Raw genomic sequence first — 21,352 nt, forward strand, 5'->3', positions numbered from 1 at the left:
CTTTCATCGGTGCGAAGGCCGCTAGTTATTTGTTCGGCTCCCTAATCTCTTGAACCCGGCATCGAACCTCTTCACATAGCTTCGGAGTGACTCGCCTCCCTCCTCGCTCGATGGTCGGGAGATCCGATGTCTCAACGGCTCTCCTTTTATTGGTAGAAGTGGGCCAAAAACGCGTCTCTTAGGTCGGAATAGGAGTATACCGACCCATCGGGTAGCCCCTTGTACCGGCTTTGCGCCATTCCAACCAAGGTCGTTGGGAAAATTCGGCACTGAGACCTCGTCAGGTTGCTCCCACACCGACATGTGAGACTCGAAAGCCTCGGCATGATCGGTTGGGTCGCCTTCTCCTTTGTATGTTATAGACGGTAGCTTTAGCTTTGGCGGCACACGGGTCTCTAGGACGAGGCACCGAGGGGCTGTCGACCACGTGTCTAATGACACGCGGCGATCGGCTCCTCGCATCCCTAGTCCGGCCCCTCTCCCCGTGGCGGGAAGGGCTTCTTCTCCGACTCTGGTGAGTCGGACTCCTTCTTCGACTACGGTGAGTCGGACTCCTTCTCCGACTCGGTGAGTCGGACTCCTTCTCCGACTCGGTGAGTCGGACTCCTTTCGCTCGTCCGGGGCATGCCTCGTGGGCGTCGCGGCGACATCGTCCTTCCGCGAGTGCGGGAAGGGCTTAGTTCTACCACCGACACTGGGCTCCCGGCGTCTTGGTAGGCTCGGCCTCTCTTAGTGCTTCGTTCAGGTTTCTCGGAGTCACCTTTTGGGCCCTAGCTTCCTGGACGGGTCCCGCCGCTCTTGTCGGTGTGACGTGTGTGAGCGGCGCGCCGACAATCGAGTCCAGGAGTCGCTTCCGGCTTTCTTTGCATCAACCACACGCCCCATGACGGTGACCTGGTCGGCGGGCCGCGGCGTATCTGGCATTATTGGCATCCCGAACTCCGGTTGAATTATCCGGCTGGTGGAGGGCTGCACAACTCCAGAATTGTGGACGGTATCCTCTGGGTGGAGGGGCTCTTCGGTTACGAACACCTCTTGTTCTTTTGACATCTTCTTAGCTTTTTGGGTGGGTTTTTTTTTTTGTTTGGGAATGACTAGCTTCTAGTATCCGTGATTCCCACAGACGGCGCCAATTGTTCCGGGTATGAATTCCGAAGCAGGTTTGTTTACCACGCTAGCTTTGTCGAATAATGCCTGACTGCTCTCCTCGGCCTCTCCTGCAACAACGAGCAAACTGAGGGCTTGGCTTTGGGCCAAGCGTACTCACTCCGACGCTCAAGTCAGTGAACTTATTGTGATTAAGTAGTATGTAGCTTGATGACGTGTATTGTAGAGAGATGAGAGAGATAATACCAATTTAAGTGGTTCTTAGGTTAGATTCTGGATCCCTTCCTCAATGAGGATTGAGGAGTATTTATAGACTTTCACCTTTTGTCACGTAGTGGCCAAGTGGGCCAAGTGGCATAGCAGGTGGAAAGACTGACCTACCCTCGGCCGAGGGACCTATGGCAGGCCGGCGAGCCTGGTTGACTCCATGCCGAGGGTTCTTGGATATGAGTACGCGGGTATGTGCCCCGGCTGGTAGGTTGCCATGCCGAGACCAGTGCCGGGCAGCCGAAAGGCTGCATCGGCTGGGATGTCTAAATCATTGGCTTGCTGTGGATATCTTTGACCTCGTTCAATATGTTGACTTGGTCAGCGGGCACAGAATATGCCCCATCATCCCCATAGGATGTAAATGAAACATGGGAGCAAAAATCGCCAAAAGATAAGGATTAAATTATGCGAATTGATCTCTTTTCTCGAATCTCAGTCGATCGACCATATTTGGCAGTCGATCGACCTATTTGAACAGTACATAACCCCTTTTTTTTCATTTCTTTTCCGAATCATTTTTCATCTTTTTTTTTCTTTTCTATTTCTTTCTTTCCTCCTTTTCATTTTTCCAACAATATCTCAAACATGAGCATATGCTACCAAAAACTAAGTAACAATCCCAAGAACACAGACTACTGGCTTGACAAGGGCAGGCTAAATGTAGGATGTAGTAAATGGGACAAAAAGGCTATTTTTGGCAGTGTGGGGCTATTGGGCTTAATAAGAAAAGGGAAACCTCTACCGCATGTGTCAACAAACCACAAACCGAATGCATACAGGTATTAAGTAGATCAAATTCATATTCATGCAAATTAAGGAAACATGTCTCATAAGGAGTACTACTCACATTCCTAGATGAACTGGTCATGAATGTCACCAGTTATAGGCTCTAATTCTCAGAAAGTATAAGTAGTTTACCAATTATTAAAGTCAAGTCTCAAGTTCAGCAAATAAATTAACGAAAACTCGTAGGTATGCATTTACAATTCTACTAATAACATGTTAATCTAGCAAGGCTCAGGCGAAACAGGTGCAAATGCAAAATCATCATAGAAATACTACCGTTCCGACTCGACCTATATGCTAAAATAAACGTGCATTTTATGGAAATTTTTGAATTTTTTTTTTTTTATTTTTTTGAATTTTGTATATATTGTTGAAGTGAGAAAAACAATGCAAACATAAGTAAACGTGAATGCAAAACAATGAATATGCGACGTAAAACCCTTCCCCAAACCAAATCGCACAATGTCCCCATTGTGCAAAATCATGTAATGAAGAAAAGAGAAATGGGAATTTGCGAGAAAATGAAGTAAATAAGACATGAAGTAAAGAAATCAGGAACTCACAAGACTTTAAGCGCAGGAAAAGGGAAACCTCCCCAAACCAGCGTGAGCTAGGAGGTTTCAGTAGCCAGCAGTGCTACCAATAAGGACCTGAAAAGACAATTAAAAACCACGCATAAGACCGAAGAAAATAATTTTGAAGCGTAAAAATTGTGCACAAATGAGACAATAGAAGAAATAGTTAATTCGACGGAAAATAGAGTGGAGTAGAAGACTCCCTTAGGTCCGCATATCGACCAAACACAGCAGGGGAGAGGTCGTGAACGAATATAGCAGCAGCAGTGGTCGATCGACCACGGAGATCAGTCGATCGACCAGGTGGGCATGAACAGTAGCTCTCGTAAACCGCAATTGATCGATCGACCAATGGCGCGATCGATCGATCGAAAACATCTTCTTTGCAGCGTCTTATTTCTTCGTAATTGCTCAATGATTTGAGCTAACAAGCTCTAAATACCTGCAAATGCACAATAGTACGCGCCCAAAATTGCGCAAAACCCAGAACGAAGTCTAAAGTACTTAAAAATCCTAAGCGAATATAAAATAAAAGCGAAGTTTTCGCGCACACAAAAACAATAAAATTGTCTTATCAAAGCAAATAAAGAGAAGTTTATAACGAGCTTGATCAACTAATAGTTGATCAAGAAGGACCACGGTATGGCCCACTTCGTCGGCTTCTGGCTACTAGAGGTAGCCTCAATGGTGCTCAATTTATCAGCTGCACCCTTCTTAGCTTCGACAGTCGGAGAGCTCAACAGATCAACTTCGTCATCTCCCCAATCAAGGACTTCCTTGGGATCGTCGGAATCCAAATCAGCCCATCTCACCTTGGCTGGCTCATCTTCCACTTCCTCATCAATCCCATAGCTTAGGCATCCAAGGTCTCCTCTTTGAATGATAGGCTTCTTTACAGCTGGAGCATCCAACGGCTCTTCCTTCCCCAAACCAGTTCCTGCAATGTCTAAAGCAACAAATTCTTCCTCCTTTTTGCTCCCATTCTGGGGCGGAGGGGTTAATACAGGAGTAGTAATAGGGACAGGCAATTCGGGAAGCACAAAGTACGATTTCTTTTCAGAAACCGTATTACATGTAACAGGCCACATGGGGTCCTTCTTTTTAGCAGGTTGGGCAAAAATAATAGAATGTTTCCCAACTTTGAAGGTCAAAGTTCCAGAGCCTACGTCAATAACTGCACCAGCAGTGTGCAGAAACGGCCTTCCTAGGATGATAGGTATATGGGCATCCTCAGGCATGTCAAGGACAACAAAGTCAACAGGGAAGAAAAACTTCCCTATTTGGACGGGTATGTCCTCTAGGACTCCTATAGGCTCGACCGCAGATCGGTCAGCCATCTGAACTGTCATGTCTGTGATAGCAAACCGGGTCAACTTAAGCCTCCTAGCTAAACTAAAGGGCATGACACTTATACTAGCCCCTAGGTCACATAATGCCTTCTCAATTGAGAAGGTACCTATTTTGCAAGGGACAGAAAAGCTCCCCGGGTCCTCTAACTTATGGGGCGCAGTGTGAGACAGATAAGAACAAGACTCCTTAGTAAGTGCGACAGTGTGCACTGTTTCAAGTGACCGCTTTTTGGACAACAGTTGTTTCATAAATTTAGTATAAGCGGGCACTTGGTTAACTAACTCAAGGAAGGGGACTTGTACATTTAGACTACGGATAACTTTCTCAAACTTACTGAAAGATACCTGTTCCTTGGTCGGCACGAGTCTCTCCGGATATGGGGCTGTGAGGAGTACCTTAGCCCTCTCCTCCAATTCACGCGCACCGGCATCCTTGGACTTGGGCTGAAAGTCCGTCACCTTCTCTTTGTTGAAGCTAGACCCCTCCTCAGACCGTCTCAAATGATAACCATTAACCGTCATTTGATCGAACTTCGGAGCCGGGACTGACCCATCGGCATTCGGGTCTGCCCCCAAAATTTTCGGGACGGTGGTTCCCCGAAACAAGTGGTCTCGTAGGTTATTTGGCATTAAAGGACGAAATTCTTCAAAGCATCAACGGCCCGATCTCGGTCGATCGACCATCGTCCTCGTCGATCGATCGAGATGTCTGATTCGAAGCTCCTGTAACCCGTGCTTGGTCGATCGACTAGGTATATCGTCGATCGATCAAATACCCGCGACGTCTTTTTCTTTGATTTGTTCGTTGAAGCTTTCTCTTGACTTGTTTCCGGCTCATCTTTTTCAACAGCGTCCTCAACCATGGCAGGACCATCAAGGGTGGACCCGCTCCTCAAAGTGATGGCATTTAGGGTCTCCTTTTGTTCGGGTTGAGTGGGTAAGTGTCCGGGAGCTCGAGTGTTACTTTTGCTAGCCAGTTGAGCAATTTGGCTCTCTAGTAACTTCATCCCGGCCTCTCTTGCTTGGGACTCCTTTAGCAACAAATTCTTTAGCTCGGAAAATTCAGAGTTCTGTGATTGTTGCTGCTGCGGCACATAAGGAGGTTTCTGGTATTGTTGTTGCTTTTGATGAGGAGGCACATATGGCTGCTGCTGTGGTGGAGGTTGAGTTGGATTCAAAACATTCTGGCTTCTCCAACTCAAGTTTGGATGCGGTGGCTCGTAGTAGGTGTTTGTCTGCCTATAGTGTTGAAAGGCAAAGACAAGATTCAAAGGGACTAGGGCGGTTTTCGAGACATGGCCCTCAACTCCACACATTTCACAGACGAAGGGACCGTCGACACAAAGATTGACTTGGTATATCCCACCTTTAGATGCTCCTCCTAGCTCATACTTGTCAAATCTCGCGGTGAGAGCCTCAAGTGCAAAGAACAGAGGAAGATTCAGCAGCTCTCCTCTGGTTCCCTCTCGAATTCCCATACTCGGCCTTGTGGGTAGCTAGATCGTCAATGATCTTCCACCCCTTGGTTGCTCCCAAATTTTCAGCGAATCTTCCATTGGCTGCAGCATCCAAAATGGCCCTTTGATCGTCGTACAACCCATTGTAGAAATGATTGCACAAACTCCACTTTTCGAACCCATGGTGCGGTATGGTTCGCACCAACTTCTTGAATCGGACCCATGCTTCATGGAAATTCTCATCTGGCCCTTGTTTAAAGCCCGTGATTTGAGCTCTAATAGCGATCGTCCTTGAAGCAGAGAAGTACTTCTTGTAGAACGCTAATGCCAGTGTATTCCAATCAGTGATCCCCTGAGCGGTCCGGTCCAAATCTCTATACCACTCCCTTGCAGCATCACGGAGGGAGAAGATGAACATGGTCTCCTTGATTTGATCCTGGGTCACGCCAGCTGGTGGGGGAATGGAGCAGCAGTAGTCAATAAAGGTCTCCATGTGCTTAGCTGCATCTTCATTTGCAGCTCCCCCAAACTGATTTCTCTCGACCATAGTAATGTAGGCAGGCTTTGGTTCGAACTTCCTGGCATCACCTGGTAGCTCGAACCCCTTATATAAGTTATCGGCTGTCGGCTCAGAATAACTAGCTATACTTGCTTCCTCGGCCATGACTGGAATCTGGAGAAGTAATGTCTCTACCTGAAGAAGTGGAAACAGGCGAAGATGGTGGATTATCTTCGAACAGTTCGTTCTCGTAGTAGCTTGACAGAGTACTCAGCTCTTCCTCTGTCGGTAATACTCTTTGTGTTCGTCTCAACTCGCGTAAGGATCTTTCAAGCTCAGGGTTCAACGGTACTAATTCTCCACCCTGTGACCTGCGCATAAGAAGAAACTACAAAAGGAATATAAGAAAAGTTTAAGGAACGGATGTCCCTTAAACTAAGAAAGACTAAAAATAAAAACAACTAAAATTAGGACTATTGCCTCCCCGGCAACGGCGCCAAAATTTGATACCCGTCGTTGTGAGTACCAAAGATAAAATTAATAATCTCTTATTAAGACTAACCTAGGCTAGTGGTAACAGGGTCGAACCACAAGGAGGCAGTTGTAAACTTTAGTTGATTTATATTTAGTCTAAGGTAACTAGTGTGGGGGTTGATTTGAATTAGTCTACAGCTAATAGCGAATAAAGACAATAAACTAAATTAACGATTTAAACAGATAAAAGAAGGGTACTAGGATGATCGGTTCATTATAGCTTCGGCGGCAGCAAACTAAGTCGGTCTGAATCAAACTCAGATAAGGCGGGAAATAAAGAGGTCCTCTCGGTCCACTCTTAACAAATAGCATCTTTCGATCTCGCTATAGGTCCCTAATGTCACTAATACTAACTTTCGTCCTGAGAAGCGACTAACGGTCTAAACTATACCTATCTTTCGATCTCAGCACAGTCTAGTCGATTTAATTGATGGTCAAATAACTTTCCCTATCTTTCGATCTAATGGGTCAGTCACGAAATAGATATCTAACTGGTCGCATACATTCGATTCGTTAAATACAAGATTAAAACAATTAAAACGAATATAAAACCCTACGAGGTCAGTCGATCGACTGACAATGTTAGTCGATCGACCAACACGCGAAACAGTCCTTCCTAATCTAATGCCGCCAATGCCATAAATCGCCTACATCCTAGCACTATGGAATTAGCTACTCATGATGAAAGTAATAACAACAATAAAACTAACAGCAATTACTGAATTCATGCTTAAAGTAAATAACAAACAGCGATAATACGATCATTGGCTTTCGGGACACTAACTATCAAATCTTATACTAATGAAGAAAGTAAAACAATAAAAAGGAATTAGGGCAGAAGGAATACCGAGATTCAGAGGAATGATTAAGAGCAAGAACAGAAAATCCAATGCTAACCGATGTTCCAAACCCTAATTACTCGAATAAACTAAAACTGAAAGTACTGTATTGTGATAAAAACTTGGATCTAAAAACTGATATCAAAACTTGATGTTTATGTTACGTTATATAGCAATCAACGTAACACCTTATTTCCTAAACCTAGACTTCACGGGCTTCAAGATTCACGGTCTTTTAATTTACGTCTGGAATAGCGATATGGTCGATCGACTGACAAGGCTGGTCGATCGACTGCTCCTCAGCAAACAGTAGCTTCTGGAACACGAGCATTGGTCGATCGACTGAAGGTGGTAGTCGATCGACTGGCTGAGCTGCTATTTGACTTCTTAAAACACGTGGACTTGTCTTTTGGGCCTTGGATTGCGCACCAAGCTCGTTCCTTAAGCAATTCCTTTACGTCATTTGCAATGCAGATTACTCGGGGACGGATTTGGCTTGATTTCCCGTTGAATTCTCCACATTTCTGCAATAATGTACAAAATACGGAAGTAGACGGAAATAGGGAGAAATGTAGCATAAACTACAAGAATGAGCTCTGAAATGCGCGTAAAATGGGATGTAAAACATCATATAAATAACACACATCATCGTCCTTACGGAATTTGGATCTCTCTTCCAAGGACGGCGCTCGTGACCACTTGACATAAGCGGGAGTCACCCATGTCGTGGCAACGGGGTTTGGCACCTCCCAAAGCGGCCGAGTGGCCCACCATCATTCGAAGAATTCCACGAGGACGGAGTTCCGGAAAACTTTCTCTTGGACAAGAGTATCTTGAGCGGGCACCTTTTGTTGACGCCCCATTTGCCTCATGAGCCTTTCGGGATAAATGAAGGAAACCACTTTCAAGCCCACCACCATCAAAGAACGAGGACTAGCACCCGAAGCGGGCAACCCCGTGAAGGACCTCAAGTGCCACCACGGCACCACCCAACGGATATGAGGACCACCCTCCTCCGCTAGTCTTGAGGCCCAATAGGCCTCGGTGGAAGCAAATCTATCCGGGTACAACTTCTTCCTCATAGTAAGGTGACGGAAGGAGTAAGAAGAAGGATTAACCGGAGGCTCTACATACCTTAGCCTCTCCAATAGCCACACTTGGAGGATCCTTGGCGATCCAAAAGAGGGAGCTTCTCCACAAGAGCCTTCCTTGTCCAAAGCTTGGATAATCTCTCCAAGCACCAACCATGATGGATCTCTACCATCCTCCATTTGCTCAATCACATGGATAAGGGTCATGCTACCATGGCATCTCGGCCCCTCCTTCTTCAAGACATCAACAAAGAGGTACACATGGACAAGGCAAAATGCAAGAGCCCTTCTCCCAGCCACCTCCGAGACATTAGCATCTAACCGATTCGAGAAGATGTTAATAAGAGCCAACATATCCACACCATGTGGAGCAAGAAGAAAGTTGACTTGGCTTGTTGATAAGCCCAACATGGAACGAAATTTCTCCTTGTAGCACAACCCGGCCACCCACCAATGACTCCAACTTCTTCGGCAAGAGGACAAATTTCGCCTTTCGGGAACACGAAAACATGATGTTTCGAATCCCAAAACCGAGAACATGCTTCAAGAAACGAAGGTTGTACCTTGACTTGGCGAAGCACCAACAATTGACCAACTCCCATGCAATCGAGTTGATACTTCTCGAGAGGCGACAAATCCCGGCACCATTGTCGCAATGCGTTCTCAAAAGCATCCATGAAATATTTTTGTGGAAGAAGAGGAGGTTTTGTAGAGATGTTTTTGTGTTTCGGATGATGAAACAATGAAGCGCAAACGTCCCTATTTATACAAAATGATCAGCGCGTTTTTCAGGAAAAAGGGGAGAGCCGGCTTCCATCGCCGAGCAGCTCGCGCCTCTTTGAGACTTCTCCAGGATTCCCGCTGTTGAATTGTCTCTTTCAACATGTGTTTTCTCCTGACACCTCAAACCTCCCGCCAGGAACCTCGCGCCTCTTCGGGATGATCCAGGAAATTTTGTGTTTCTTCACACTCACATTTCCTTGTTTTCGCGTTTTACGAAATCCGACACGGTTTCCATGGCGCAGCTATAAACATACGGGTTTTTCTTTCTTTTATTAAGGGGGGAAGGGCTAGTCGCCCCGATCCGCGACGGATCGTTTCCATGTCAGTCGAAATTCCGAAAATGTTTTCGCTTTTTCGCAACACAAAAATCAAAATCGAGAATTGATAACACGACATCAATTTTCTTCCAAAATTCAAGCACTCACAAATTCGAGTCTTGACCTCAAAAGCCAAATGTACTCGCAAAAATCCTTTTCTAAAAATTCATTCCTGACGGTTTGAGTTTTTATATTTTTTCGAGTCAATTTTCAAAAATTTCGATGCAATTTAATTCACGACACGAGTTAATCGCTCAAATTTTCAAATCAATTCCCTTTGAATTCCGAACGTGGCGATTTTGTCACGGAATTTTCAAAATTTCAAATTTTAACTTCAAGTCAGCTTGGTTAATTTTGATTTTTCAAACAAATGCTTTACGTGATTTTCAATCAAATGCTTCTACGTGTTTGCGTTTATCCATGTATGCTATGTGTTGCCTGTTTTCTACACTAACGATGCAGGAACTGGTGCAAAGCAAAGGAGAATCAGCAGCCGACAAGCGCTCCTCCGAAACACAACACAAAAAAAAAGCCAAAAATCACAAAACAAACCACAATCCAAAAACACATATATATAGAGACCGCCTCACGCAAAATGTAAATATGTACAGACAAGAGTCCAAGACACGGACAAGCTAAAACAAATACTCGACGTCTCCCGTCGGACCAGTCCTGGTCTCACTAGGAGTCGCCGCCAACGCAGACACCACCACCAGCTCAGACTCCCTCTCCGGGGAACTCTCCAGCGTCTCACGCTCCATCTCAACGTGAAGCTCCTCCGCTGCAGCCAACTGAGCCTTCAGAGAGGCAATCTCCGCGTCTCGGCTCCGCAGCTCGTCCTCGTGACGCCTCAACTCCTGGTCTCGACGGGTAATCCCCAACCCCTGGGCCTCGATCATCGACCTGGCTGCCTCCAACTCAGCACGGACCCGAGCAAGCTCCACCGGATCCGCTGTGCCCTGCCAAACACAATAACAGATCCTCAAGATCTAAAAACGTGAAATACAACACCAAATATACAAAAACAACACACAAAACGTACCTGAGAAAGCCGAGCCTCCCTCGTAGCCAGGTCACCAGCAAACGCTCTCCAGCGGTTAGCCATCCGCCACAAGTTCTGGTGACTAACAGTCGTCACCTACAAAACAAAAATGTCCTTCAATACAAGGCAAAGTATAATTGGAGAAAGTGTTCAAGTCAGGAACTCACCCTCAGAACAGTCAACCTCCACTCCATGCCAGCATCGGCCACCTCGGCCACTGCGGGCTCCGGTAAGCGCAACTGAAGCTCCTCGCCACTCGGCCCCTGAAAAGTGGTCTCCGTCGGGAAAGCTGGGGGCTGAGTCCTCATCAGCGGGTCGACTCCCTGCCATTTGGATCCACATCAAAAATGACAAACCCTCCTATCAAGGGAGCCAATGAAAACAAAGAAAAGAGGAAAACATACCTCGATCGGGTACCAAGCAAGCCTCAACAACAGGAAGTTGTAGTAGTCGGCGTCCCGCAGCAGCAGCTCCTCACCTCCTCGACCGTGATGGTGCTCCTCAACCTCATCAGGAGTCGACTCCTGGAACAACACCCCAGGCGGGTCAACCGGCACGACGAAAGTCTCGGTAAAGCACTGGCGAACTAGGCGCTCACCCAAGTACCAAACCTTCTCAATCGCCGTCTCCAAGTACAGGCGCAGGGAGCTGCGAGGTCGCAAACGCTCCGTGACAGCAGCCGGCACACCCGTGTAGTGCTCCTAAGGCCGCCCAACAAACTGCACTCGAAACAAAGCTACTCAGCTAACTGGGGGCTTCCTAAGCTACCTAATCATCCTATCTCTAGCTACTGCTATAAAGGAGAAGGGAAAGCAGAAACTTACATCAGCAACCCGAAGCTTGTTCACGAGACGCCTGCAGTCCTCGTAAGTTGACTTAGTCGACTTCTTCCGACCAACCGTCCAACCCCTCACAACAGGGTAAGCCGAGGGAACACCGTCTGTAGTCCCCGGACGCAGAGGAGTGAAGTAAGCATACAACCAAGCCTGTAATCAGACACAGCAAACACAAATTAGCCAATTTCTCAAAAAATTGCCAAAGACATAATCAAAATCAAAATAAAAAAACTACCACAAAAAAAACGCTCGTACCTCAAAGATGAGGCCGGGACCAACCAGAGAAGGAGCACTACCCGCTCCAACTGTCTCCGGACGCACCGCCGCGTGCAAGTACCGGGTAAAACTCGCCAAAGCCGGCGTAACCCAGTCAAACCGACCCAAAGCGTCAAGGTCGGCAAGAAGAGGAAGCACCTTGGTCGACAAGCGCTCGCCCTTGTCGCCAAAGTACGTGGCACCCAAGAAGTACCACAACCACAGCCGCGCCTCCTTCGTGTCGGCCTCGACCTCTGCCTCTGGGCTCGCCAACGGCGCCGGAGCAACACCTGCCACCCTCTCAGTGAAGAGGTCCTTCACGTACGAACTCGCAATCAGGTACGGAGTGACGTCGGATGGCTCCGGCAAACCAGTACCGATCAAAGCAGTGACCGCAGGAGAGGACACTCTCTCCGGAGTCGCGGTAAACTCAATGGGTAGCTCACCACAGGGAAGGACGGACACCATGGCAAAGTCCTCTAGAGTCACGCCGACCTCCCCAAACTCCATGTGGAACGACGACGTCGTATCCCAGTACCGGTCCAACATGGCGCGGATCAAACACAGGTTCGACCTAATCGAGGACCCGTGAATGTCCCGCCAAGCGGCCACCAACAGCCCAAAAGCCGACCTCTCTATCAACACCTTCGACCCAGGTCGGAGAACGTCGTAGAGGCCCAAGTAGGTAGAAAAGCCCGAGAAAGTCCTCATGGTGCCGATCTCCTGAAATCAAAAACAAACAACGTCAGAATGCCTATTTAGGCTCGACACTTCAAAAATGAATGACAAATTTCAACCGGGGAACGTGACTCACCATGCCCTCGTGAGCACGGTAGGAAAGGTGTCGGTCCGGTAAGCAACAATCGGCTACCGTCAAAACCCTCGGCCCACTCGGCGCGCCGCCCGTAAAGCAACCCCCTGCGGGGCCGTAACTCGCCTGGCTCTGAAACTCGCGACGTCAGCGTCATCCTGGGCTGTCTCTGCTCTCCGCCTCTTATGACCGCGAGACTCAACGTGGTGGACAGGGCCCAAGTCAACGACCCTGTTGACATCCCGCAACGTCCGCATAGTCCCCCGAGGACGTCGCTCCCTCGAAGAAACCCTCCTCCCGGAGGTACCCGCCTCGGCCCGGCCCCGAGCTCTACCAAAGCACTAACGGACCCCAACAACGGGCTCTGCACGCTCCTCAACGGCCCCTAAGGCCCCAACAGTCTGCTCAGGAGGTCTCTCCTCCTCAGTAACGTCCTCCACAACCACGGCGGGCGTGCTAAGCGGAGTACTAACCGGGCCCGACCCGAACAACTCCTCAAAAGTCGCAGCAAGGGACCCAGCCTGTCCCGAACACTCTCCTGAAAACAAAAAACGTCAGCCGAAATTTTGGCATTACGACGGCATGAAATGGACGAATCTAAAAACAACAAAGACAACCTGCAATACAATAAACAAAGGGCAATCCCGCCCCCAAACCATTCACAAAAAAAAAACAACAACACAAAACGACTCGCCCCTCTTTTCAAGCAAAAGACGAGTCAAAACCACAAAAACGGCATTTCAAGACCCATACAAGGTCTGCCAACAACCCAAAATACATTCCCGACACAATGGGGATTTTTCTACGGTTCAAAAAGGCAACTGATACGCTAATTTGAGCCCAAACCGGTCAAAATTCAAAAACGACCGCAAAAAGGCAACCGTGATTTTATCACGCCTCAAGGCGACCTAAAATACCAATAAGGTCCATTTCAAGGCAAACTGACTCAATTCAAGCCCAGACAGGCGCTTATTTGGTCAGACGTAAGACCATCGCAAAAGGCAAAAATTCAATTTTGCCCACAAAACATCCAATGAAGGTCCTTAAATGGCAAACGCGGGTTTTCCCAACTACAATGCAACCTAGTGGGACCCACTACCCAAGCAAACAAACTTGGCATTGTGAAATGAGACGGTTTCTCGCCTCATTCACGTTTTTCGAGCATAGGGAGCGGGAGCGGGGACCAAAATGCAAACTAAAAGCACCCCTATACTCCTAAACAGGTTTCTAACCTAATGCAAACATCAATTTCACTCGAAATTGGCTTAATCAAAAACGCCCAATTCGATTTTTAGGGCAAAATCCGCCCTAATTCAATCTAGCTAACAATCAACAAATTTGAAAGGATTCAAGAGGAAATACTTACCTTGAGACGACATTTGTTGACAAAGGCACGGATGAAAGCAAGCTTGAAGGTCCGTCAATGGCGATTTTGGGCGAAATTTCGAGGTTGAAGATGAATATTCATCCGCAACTCAACCTCGCGTCTTTTTAACAAAAAATAGGGAAGCCGGCTTGCATCGCCAGGTGGCTCGCGCCTAAACCAGGCCTCCCCTTTCTTTTTCAGCGAAATTTGGGCTTTGGCCCAATTTCCCACAACAGACTTCAAAATTTTCGTTGACGATATTGAATATCGTCATTTCCTCAAAAAAAACAAATAGCGAAAATTTAAAACTCGCTATTTTCAAGCAAACGGCGATCAAAACCGCCAACTTCAAAAAAAATAATAGCAAAACTCAAATTTTCTATTTTTCTCGCTATTTTCAAGCAAACGGCGATCAAAACCGCCAATTTCAAAATAATGGCGAAATCAAAATTCACCATTTTCCTTCAATTTTTCCAAAATAATGGCGAAAATTCAAAATCGCTATTTCAAGCAACGGCGGCGCATAAACCGTCACTTCAATCAATAGTGAAGATTCCAAATTCACTATTCCCTTCAAATGTCAACGGCGGCAAATAAACCGTCACTTCAATCAATAGTGAAGATTCCAATTTCACTATTTCCTTCAAATGTCAACGGCGGCAAATAAACAGTCACTTCAATCAATAGTGAAGATTCCAAATTCACTACTTCCATCAAATATCAACGGCGGCACATAAACCGTCACTTCAAATGTAATAGCAGATTTAAAATTTGCTATTTCTTTTCAAAATTAAGACAAACGGCGATCAAAACCGCCACTACAAATTCAAACCGAATGGTGAAAATTCCAAATTCACTATTCCTTCAAATGCCAGCATGGGGCTTCCTCGCGGAACCCGCTCATTCCAGAAAAAAACAGTGATGGTGAGGATCCATACTCACTATTTCCACAGCGACATAATGAGTTCGCTACTTTCAAAACAAGCCCATTTGACGCGGCTATTCCCATGATCCATTAACCGACCGTACCATGGCTGGCGAGCCTTTGTCCGCAACCTTTTCAAGGATACATCCCGAAGATGCCTCGGGTATGTTTCCTTACCTTTTCAAGGATACATCCCGAAGATGCCTCGGGTACATTTCCTTGCCGCGGCTGGCGAGCCTTACAACGCACTGCGGCTGGCGAGCCCTCCTCACATACGCACCGCAGCTGGCGAGCATTTGTCCGCACCCTCTCAAGGACAGATCCCGAAAATACCTCGGGTACATTTCCTTGTCGCGGCTGGCGAGCCTTACAACGCACTGCGGCTGGCGAGCCCTCCTCACATACGCACCCCAGCTGGCGAGCATTTGTCCGCACCCTCTCAAGGACAGATCCTGAAGATGCCTCGGGTACCTTTCCTTGTCGTGGCTGGCGAGCCTTACAACGCGCCGCGGCTGGCGAGCCCTCCTCACATACGCACCGTGGCTGGCGAGCCTTTGTCCGCACCCTTTCAAGGACAGATCCCGAAGATGCCTCGGGTACATTTCTTGTCTCAGCTGGCGAGCCTTACAACGCACTGCGGCTGGTGAGCCCTCCTCACATACGCATCGTGGCTGGCGAGCCTTTGTCCGCACCTTCTCAAGGACAGATCCCGAAGATGCCTCGGGTACATTTCCTTGTCGCGGCTGGCGAGCCTTACAACGCACTGCGGCTGGCGAGCCCTCCTCACATACGCACCGCAGATGGCGAGCATTTGTCCGCACCCTTTCAAAGACAGATCCCGAAGATGTCTCGGGTACATTTCCTTGTCTCGGCTGGCGAGCCATACAACGCGCCGCGGCTGGCGAGCCCTCCTCACATACGCACCGCAGCTGGCGAGCATTTATCCGCAACCATGCAAGGACATATCTGAAGATGCCTCAGGTATGACTCCTTCTTATGGTTGGCGAGCCTTTGCACGTAGTCTAACGGACTTTAAACGACCCGCACGGACAGTCGACAGACTCTAAACTGTTCCCGACGACCGGTCCTTGACTCGTACCCTCGAGTCGCCTTGGCGTCGCCCTTCCCGACGGCAAGTCCTTGGCCCGAATCCTTTCGAGCCGCCTCGACGTCGCTTGGGTCTTCAGGTTGTAATATTCGATTGACCCAGGGACTCTACTTTGACTTTCGCCCTGTCCAAGCCTCAGTCAAAGTGGGGGCTCTGTAGATACCCAGTATCTGCTGAGACTCCAACAAACACCCGATGATTATCGGACTACAACATGTTTTGGGATCGCAGCGTTTGATCGACAGTTTGTGTACAACTTTACGTCGGAAAAATTAAAACGATTTCGAAAACAAAACATTTCAAAACATTTCAAAAATACCTGGAGTGTTTAATGCACGACGACGGGGTCGCGATGACACTAACTAGAGTCAAAACCGACACCGACCAAAAACCGACTCAAAAATTCAAAATCCCGACTCCAACAACGAGTCAAACCGAGTCAAACACAAAAACCAAAAATATCTCAAGCCTTCTATACTAAGTTTTCCCGGATTCATGTTGGTCAAGTACCAAACATGTGACTATAAATCCTAGGATAGAACAAATCATGATTGCGTTTGTTGTGATAGTGACAACACGACTCGAAGTGCCGCGACGTGGCTCGCGCCTCTTTGAGCAGCCCAGGTGGCCACGTCGCTCAAAACTCACACAACCACTCATTCTCCTATAAATACCCCTCAAATGCCACCCATTTGAGACTTACGCGAGAGTCCGCCCCCTCTTTTCTCCCTTAAAATTCTCGACTCGACTTCTAAAGTCACAATCCGACGCGTGTTTACGACCTACCGATCGTAAACACAAGCCTTACACATTGTTTGGTACCGTCATCGTGCCTTAAACCACTTGTCCGACCACTTTGACCACTACACCATCACTAAACTTTTAAAACACTCTTTTACTTACCAAAACGGTTTTAAACCGAGTTTTTTCCGATTAAACTAGTTGTTACATTTACGTCGGTCACTCGTCATAACCAAACATGTAAGGATGAGGGTGTAAAAATCCTCTTTTATTATGTTTTCACTTGTTTCATGACTTTAACATGCTAAAACATGCATAACATGAACCAAAACATGGAATAAACGAGCCAAAACTTATTTTTGGTCTGAGGCAGAAGCCCCTTAGGTCGCCAACTGGCTCGCGCCTAAATGGGGTGCTCAGGCCAGAGATCAACCGTGTTTGTTCTCGTCATTTTCCTTAATCCATTTTCATATTTGTAATCGGTTTTTACCATTTCAAGTATTTTCGAAACCTTTGTGTTTCATTTCACATGTTTTAACCATAAAGCATTTTTCACCCTTGGTTTTTCATACCATGACGGTTAAATCCGTGTTTCGGTGATAATATTTGGTTAATGACATTTAAGAGGTATTTTAAAGCCTTTTATTTCATTTCTTCACATTTTCAAACAAACATATTAGTCACCAACACGAAATCATCCTTGGTTCTATATACCATGCCGGATTTTAACCAGGGTACGATGACGAGTACCGACTAATTACATTCAAAATGGACTTAAAACAATTAGTCCATAATCATTTTCAAAACTAATCATGTCAAGCTTGTCAAATCGAACCCGACATCGAATATTATCAAACAATGACGATTATTCGAGTCTAGTTCTTCGAATCGACAAATACGGTCTAAACGACCCTTTCAAAATCAAACCGGGTTCAAATACCCACTTTTAACACGTTTCAACGTTTTCTAAACAGTCAGAACACGGCATACAGCCGTTGGCTAACCCGCGCCTCAAGCAGGCCTTTTCTTTGTCTTTTTCAAAACCAGAAGGAGGCCCCTTACACCGCCGGCTAGCTCGCGCCTCTTATAGCCGTCTGGTACAGGGCCTGTTCCCTTCCAGCATTAGTCTAGGACGATCCCGACGCCGGTTAACCCGGATATAGGATGGATCAGATGACTATTCAAAACCATATTTGCAAAATGCCTTACTAAGACAAATGGATCATGTTATGCACCCTAAACCTAATACGGTAAATGGATGTTTAATTTCCGTCTTTCATGCAAATCAATCATTAATCCTACTCGACATCTTATACTTGATACTTGGATTAAATCAACCGACTTAGAAAGCTCTCACATGTTAGGTTTAAATAATTGGATGCGCATTCATGCATTTAAACCGTTTTATCAACTTTTGCATTCAACCAACCAAGATCGATCAGTAGAGGGCGCTAAACGCGGGCGGGATTGGGTGTCTGATTAAAGGGCTTCCCAATACGTACCTTCACCTCTTACTCAGAAACTTTGGATAGTGGACGACCTTATCCAGGGCGTACGAGAGTCATTTTAGAGATAGGATGCTAAAGAGGGACGGTTCCTTATCTTTAGTACCTATGTCAAACGCTGCTTTGTGCTTCGATTTGACCCAGGTATAAAGTGGAATTCGAACGGGTTCCAGGCATCCCACAAATGCTTGGTGGCGACTCCGAACATCTCTAATCGTTTCGAGACCCTTACCGAGACGAAACCGACCGATCTAAAACGATCCGGTCGAAAGCACCTTTACGCCGCCGAGCGTGGCTTTCAAAAAGACCACTGCGCGTCCGCAGATCGAACCGGACCCGCAGGTGGGCCATGTCCACAATGCTCCAATTATTATCTGAATATTGACAATAATATTATCTTTGAAGTGGTCAAATATTGTCCTTATTTTTTTACCGTTGTCCTCTCCATGGCTAGCGCCTGTCTTCTGATACCCTGGTGGCCTGACGTTCTGACACCCTGGTGGTAAGGCCAGGGTGAAATGTTATCCTGAAATTGTTAAAAATCTATATCTCATAATATAACATGTTCTTATATGTTTCAAATTAATTTAGCCATAAAATTAAATGTTGATCTTATGCATGCAAACAATAATAAAATAAAGGAAGAAATCATCATCTTACATTGAAGATTTCGGATTATTGGGGACCAACAAGATCTCCTTCTTGTTAGTTCTTGAGCTTTCCAATAATGGATGAGCAAGATTCAAGTATAGAATCTCTCCCAAAAGCATATACCCAAGGAAAACTCATAATAACTAATATTATTTAGATCTAGTAATAATATTAATCATACTAAAAATTGACCCAAAATATTTATATTGGTCTCCATTATTTCGGTATAGAGAAAAGATTTTTGGAAGTTTTTATCTCTCTAATTTCTCATAAGATGTAGAGAGGAATTTATTTTTCTTACACTAGAAAAATTGTGTGTAGTATGAATGAAAAATTTAGAGAGTAAAAACTATCTAAATGGGTCTTAGGAAACCGGTGGGAGGAGGGATTGGGGAGCCAATGCATGGGCTTAATTCTCTAATCAAGAAATAGGCATGCAAGGCTAGGTGTTTAAAGTGTAATCATGTTGTTTCCACTCAAAAATTAAACATAATTTAAACACCCAACTCCCTCCAATATTTCGGTCTACATGGGATAAAATGGATTCCATTTTATCTTTGTCAATTTGTTAATTTGTCATATGTCACATGTAACATGTCACATAAAATTGTTATGTATTTTTAACATATTAAAAATCAACGTATTAATAAAAATACGTCATATACAAAATTGACTTAGTAATTCACAATTACTTGTACCAAAATATTTTACCAATTATAAATCACAACATCTTGTATTTATAATAAATTATTCATTCAAATGCAATTGTTTCCTTAAACAATAATTTCATCTAAGCAATAAAACAATTCGATTACTTAGACCGTATCAAATTACAATGACACACGTAAATATTACTTCCAAAATCGTCCGTCAATTTTAAGCAATTTAATTAACTCGTATCGGCATACGATTAATTAAATAATCAATTAAGAGTATTTCCCTATAGGTATGACCTAAGGGGATCAACTGATCACCACCGTCGCACGACAGTAATGTCAAACTCTAGTCAGCCAATCATTACCGATATGTGTGGACCAGTTGACAGTAAATATTATTACATCCCACATGTATTCTTAAAACGAGATTTAAACATGTGATCATCATGATCAACAGTTGTGATCGCATCATTGTCGGAGGACACATATTCCAACAATCTCCCACTTGTCCTCGACAAGTGTGCGTCACCAATTCTCTTGTCCTATTACTATCTCCCACTCAATGCAAGGTGTCTTTCGGGTCGTACTTGCAAGTGATCATATCGAGAGTGGTTTCCTCGATCTGGAGAATAACTGATTGACCGGATTTATCTATCATAGATACCTTCCGAGCGTGGCCACGCATTTCCAGTTCATTACTCCTCGAGTGGCCCTGAGATATTGTTATAACCCTGACAAGGGGTGGACAATTCCTATCGCACTCATTCCCTTCAACTAGCCACAGCCATCATAACCCAAAATATGCCCATTTGACCCCATTTACGAAGGTCGTAGTAACATAAATCAAAGCTAATCTGAAACTGTGCCATCTTCGGCGAACAGTCTTTAGTCAAAAGAATCGACTCATTAGAATACTATAGTAGCTCTCGCCACGACCAGGCTATATAAATTTGCCAGAACTCTATAAGCGGTCACTGCCCGACAAAGTGTTCCTAACAGTCTAGATCGACTAGTCATCTCACATGACTCTATGGCGCTTGAACTTGCCATCAATCGCATCACACTCTAGTCACTTCGAGGCGTCACCTCATACAAGTGACTATGGGCGAATACCATGTTAATCCGGGTTCACTTTAACGGGGTTCAATATTGTCTCTACAACCCGTTTGGATGTAACAAAGTATAAAAGGAGTTTTCAGATTTTAAAAACTCGAACGACAAATGTGATTATCATATGAGTAGTCAATACTTGATTACTACTTTATTTTCTATAATCCAGTTTGATCTTAAATGTAGTTGTTCATCTCAATTTAATTGAAATGACATGACTCATCATGTTAAGCCTATGAGAAGGCTTTGGTTAGTTGGTTTTATCAACTTCTTGTACCTTACTCAACCTTACTACATACACGTTTTCCTTTGTAATGTATACATTTGCATTACAAAACTTTCTGAGTACGTGTCGAGATCCAATCAAGACATAGGCCCTCTAGCCTTAGAATAGCTCCCACTGTTTTCACAGTGTGCGGGACTCATCCTTCTTGCACATACCATGATTGCAAGTGTACTCAATTTCCGTTGTAAACATTTCTCATTGTTCTTTATTGCCTAGAACGATTCTAGAAAATCTATTCCTTAAATAAGATAGCCACAATGGTATCTTAACCATCCTAATGTGTTTTGATTATGGTTTTGTCAGAAACCATGCGCAATCTCAATTGTCAATTGTCACTTGTGTAACACCTTTACACAAAATTGCATCAAAAACACTTTGCATTATATCCTTAATGCTTTTGCAAGCACTTAAGGGTAATCTTTATGGCTTACTTGGTAATTATTACTTGAATTC

General features: G+C 45.4%; 1 protein-coding gene across 1 annotated transcript; it reads right to left on the bottom strand.

The window, feature by feature from the left end:
• Positions 1–10,093: 10,093 nt before the first annotated feature.
• On the bottom strand, positions 10,094–12,808 carry LOC141588097 (uncharacterized). The gene is made up of 5 exons (XM_074409553.1): positions 12,656–12,808; positions 10,817–10,972; positions 10,650–10,745; positions 10,290–10,566; positions 10,094–10,113 (listed from the first exon to the last, which is right to left on the bottom strand). The coding sequence occupies exons 1-5, from the start codon at positions 12,806–12,808 to the stop codon at positions 10,094–10,096; spliced, it is 702 nt and encodes a 233-aa protein (XP_074265654.1).
• Positions 12,809–21,352: the final 8,544 nt, after the last annotated feature.

Source organism: Silene latifolia, chromosome 6 (genome assembly GCF_048544455.1).
Source record: "Silene latifolia isolate original U9 population chromosome 6, ASM4854445v1, whole genome shotgun sequence".
Lineage (NCBI taxonomy): Eukaryota > Viridiplantae > Streptophyta > Magnoliopsida > Caryophyllales > Caryophyllaceae > Silene > Silene latifolia.

Coding starts and splice junctions, on each gene's coding strand:
- LOC141588097 (XM_074409553.1), bottom strand. CDS start 12,808: ATGCGGACGTTGCGGGATGTCAACAGGGTCGTTGACTTGGGCCCTGTC. Junction 10,973..12,655: donor GAGTTACGGCCCCGCAGGGG/GTTGCTTTACGG, acceptor TCCAAATGGCAG/GGAGTCGACCCGCTGATGAG. Junction 10,114..10,289: donor TGCGTTGGCGGCGACTCCTA/GTGAGACCAGGA, acceptor TGTGTTTCGGAG/GAGCGCTTGTCGGCTGCTGA.